A 4,220-nucleotide genomic window follows, 5' to 3' on the forward strand; every position below is an offset into this window, starting at 1 on the left:
CTGGTTTCATATTGTGATTAACATTTTGATCCGTTTAATGTGCATGCCTAACATTTTTTATTTAAAACATGACTTTTTATGTTTTCATTGGAATGATTCATTGAGAATTCCACAGCACCAGTCCTACACAATGTGCAGGTACCTCTTAAAAACTAACCAGGATGTGTAGTAGATATTATTTGTATCAGTCTACAGACATTTTTGGACTAGTTCAGAAAACTAGTCTACAGGTCAAGCAGATAATAGCATATAAACAGTCCTTTCAAATCATCTCAAAATATCAATTGATGGTTTTTGAAAGGTGGGGTTTTAAACGGGTATTCCTGAGAAACGATTTTGATAAAAAAAGCCTGCTTCTAGAGTCTTTTTGAGTTCCGTACAATTCAGCAGCAGGACTTAATGCTTTGTTTTATGACTTCAGGTTATGGTAGTTTTTGTGACGTAAAAGCTCTGACAGCTTTTATTTAAACACCACTGTGATAGGAACAGGTATGATGTATTACGAAACTAACAGTGCAATGTTGATTTAAGGTGCGGAGATGAGGGCAAGGACCGGTCTCACCCTATGTTCAGTTAGCAAAGAAACTCATTATCATCAAAGCCAATTTTATTTTTACTCGGAACAAATGCAGCCATTTTATATATAATCCAAAAGCATCCATTACCTACACACGTCTTCTGCTCAAATATGGAGTGCTGATAATGGTAAAAATGGTGGTAAATCTGGATAGATACATTTTCTTTGCCGTCTGTTTTGCCTCACAACCTACATGCACCTCTCCTTAATGAATATGTTTTTAAAAATAGATTTTAGGCCAAAACCTTCCCAAAAGTCATGCAATGTCTTAGGCATCTGAGAAGGAGCTATAAGAAGCGTTGAACTATTCAGACATCTGGTTCCTATCACCACCAGTGTGAACAATTCTGAGTAAGTTTCCTTAGAATTAAGCATTTCAGATCAAACCATGGTGAATGACAATATTTACATCTAAACATTTTAATTGTGCAGAAAAATTTTAAAACGTGGTAGTGTTCCCCTTTAAGATGTGCAGGAACTCTACTGATTGGCAAGAGAAAAATGTGCTGGCCTTTGGGATTTGAAACAAATATTGTGAAAGACTAAATGAAAATGTAAGGAGTGTAAAGTATATATTTTCTCTTAGAAATGTACCCGGGTAAAAATACAAATACTCAGTTTCAATGATACTTGTATTAAGTACAAATCTTCCAAAATAATATTTTTGTATAGTACCCATGAGGACAATTACTCAAGTATTTTCAGTATTGCATAATTTCATTGAGACATGATGATGAGTTGTCACTGCTAAAGTGACGAGCATTTCCAGTACCTACATCTTTTTTCACAATTCCATTTGTACACAGTTCCTAACAAGCAGCCCTTTCTTTTTCTTAGACAAATATACTTTTGGTTCTTCAAAGCTGAATGCCACACCTCCACTGTGTGTGCATTAACCACGTCATTTCAGTCAGGCCACCCCTTCTTTGGGAAACTGGCCTACTATCAGTTATCACGTCACTCTGCCATTATTTAGCAACGAACAGCTTTCTGTAGTGTCATACTCACTGTTTGATGCCACCCACAGGTCTCCTGATATGACTCTTGACTGCTGAACGCTAAGACAAATTTGAGCGTGGCTAAGAAATGGCCTTTAACAAAAAAAAAATTCTAAGGAATATCTCCTTCATCTTTGTTACTTTGTCAGTCACTTACCTTGTAATGAATGGTCCAAGAAAAGAATGCAACCGGGGTGGTCAACTGGACATGGCACACTTGATAAAGCATGACGCCGGGGAATTACAAGCTTGCTCGGCCATCATCCAAGGAGACATGGATGGAGTGCAATCATCGCATTTCAACAAGCTCATGACTTCAAAGAAAAGAACATCACTTTTATCAGAGTCCTTCTACCTAAACGCAACTAAGGACTGCCAAGCTTACATCAGCGACAGAGGCTTTCTAACCATGCCTTTGAGCAAGGAGGAGAGAGATTTTCCCATTGCTTACTCCATGGTGATCCATGAGAAGATTGAAATGTTTGAGAGGCTCTTGCGAGCCATTTATTCTCCTCAGAATGTATACTGTGTTCATGTGGACCTGAAGACACCTGAGATCTTCAAGGAGGCTGTAAAGGCTATCGTGTCATGCTTTCCCAACGTGTTTGTGGCCAGTAAACTGGAGAGTGTGATCTATGCCTCCTGGTCTCGAGTTCAAGCTGACCTCAATTGCATGCGGGACCTTCTCAAGTCTCCGGTCCAGTGGAGGTATCTGCTTAACACCTGTGGTGCAGATTTCCCCATCAAAACCAATGCAGAAATGGTTCAGTCTCTGAAACTTCTCAATGGAAGGAACAGTATGGAATCAGAGGCCACAAATAACTACAAAAAAGGGCGCTGGGAATACCATCATAATGTCACAACTACTGTGACTCGGACAGGCATTAAAAAGACCCCTCCACCCATCAAAACCCCCATGTTCTCCGGGAACGCTTACTTTGTCACCTCACGAGAGTTTGTGGAGTATCTATTCCAGAATCAGGAGATCTTGAACTTTATGGAATGGGAGAAGGACACATACAGTCCAGATGAACACATGTGGGCTACACTACAGCGGATGCTCGACGTGCCAGGATCCAACCCACCCAACGAAAAATATCATGAGTCCGACATGCTGTCCATTGCGAGACTGGTGAAGTGGAGCTATCTAGAGGGGGATGTGAGGAAAGGAGCACCATACCCACCATGCAGTGGAGGACACAGACATGCAGTGTGTGTTTATGGCGCAGGGGACCTGAAATGGATCTTGAAGCAGAAACATCTTCTTGCTAACAAGTTTGACCCAGGGGTGGACAATATTGCTATAAAATGCTTAGAGGCTTTTTTAAGGTACAAAGCTATTCATGGTCAGTCATTACTCACCATTGAAAAAGCAAGTATAACAAAATGAACCGTTCATAATAAATTATTCTGAGAATTCTTTAGGTCTGTACATTCTCGTTGTTGTACATACAACATATTTTATATTTATATATAGAAATGTTTTAAAACATTTTTCTGCTGTTCATAAATAGTAGATCAGATGGTAGTCTGTGTCACTGTAAACCCTAGCAGTTACAAGAATCATAACTATAATTGGAAAAACTATAACCATGCTGGAGTCTGTACTGTGAATTTAGATAGATAGATAGATAGATAGATAGATAGATAGATAGATAGATAGATAGATAGATAGATAGATAGATAGACAGATAGATTCAACTTTATTGTCATTACTCAGTACAAGTACATGGCAACGAAATGCAGTTAGCATCTACCAGAAGTGCAAATAGTAGCAATAGTGCAAAAAGAGACTGTGCAAGTGTGCAATAAATAGACATAGTGCAACATTACAGTATATAGAATAAATTACTATTATAGATATGCAAAAATAGATTCACTATAGGTGTGTAGATATATACCTGAACATATATACCTGAACACTGTATTGAATAATTGTTGCGATGTGTTATTTACATGGCAGTAGAATGTTAAATTTGTGCAAAGGTAATAATAATGAATAAAACAACAGCTCTGATTGGTGAGTGTATTATGAAAGGCAGTGTTCATAGTCCGCTGTGTGCAGTATGAGTGGTAGTGTTATCAGTGAGCTGTGGAGTTCAGCAGAGTGATTGTGGAGGGAAAGAAGCTGGACCTGAGCCGACTGGTTCTGGCCCAGATGCTCCTGTATCTCCTCCCGGATGGAAGTAGGTTAAACAGTTTGTGGTTGGGGTGGGAGGGGTCCCTAATGGAGAATTTACAGTAAAGTCTCGTATTTCATACTATACAATAATCTACTGATACAAGAAGCTTAAAGAGCAAAGGTATTTTTCATCAGCAGAGTTTACAAATGTGTAAAGTTCATTGTTCTTTGTTTTATCTGTTCATGAACAAAATAAAAATACTGTGTATTGTCTTCAGGTTTTCTTGATTCTTCTCACTTTACATTAGCCAGGTGATGCTGCATGCTAAAAACACCATTGTGTATGAATACATTCCACATTAATTTAATGAATTAATCAGCTGTGCAGTACCCCATTTATTCCTGACACTATCATCCTAAACCAGCCCCAAACTGTAGCAAGCAATTTGGTAGCTACTTTAAACTGTTGTTTTTCTGAAAATTAACAGAAATGACTGAAAAACGCTTTAGCCTGCTCAACAGT

General features: G+C 38.5%; 1 protein-coding gene across 1 annotated transcript; it reads left to right on the forward strand.

Moving 5' to 3' along the window:
• The first annotated feature begins 1,585 nt into the window (after positions 1–1,585).
• Positions 1,586–3,266, forward strand: gcnt3 (glucosaminyl (N-acetyl) transferase 3, mucin type). The gene has a single exon (XM_017708289.2). The coding sequence runs from the start codon at positions 1,664–1,666 to the stop codon at positions 2,963–2,965; it is 1,302 nt and encodes a 433-aa protein (XP_017563778.1). The 5' UTR covers positions 1,586–1,663; the 3' UTR covers positions 2,966–3,266.
• Positions 3,267–4,220: the final 954 nt, after the last annotated feature.

This window comes from Pygocentrus nattereri, chromosome 11, assembly GCF_015220715.1.
Source record: "Pygocentrus nattereri isolate fPygNat1 chromosome 11, fPygNat1.pri, whole genome shotgun sequence".
In the NCBI taxonomy this organism is placed as follows: domain Eukaryota; kingdom Metazoa; phylum Chordata; class Actinopteri; order Characiformes; family Serrasalmidae; genus Pygocentrus; species Pygocentrus nattereri.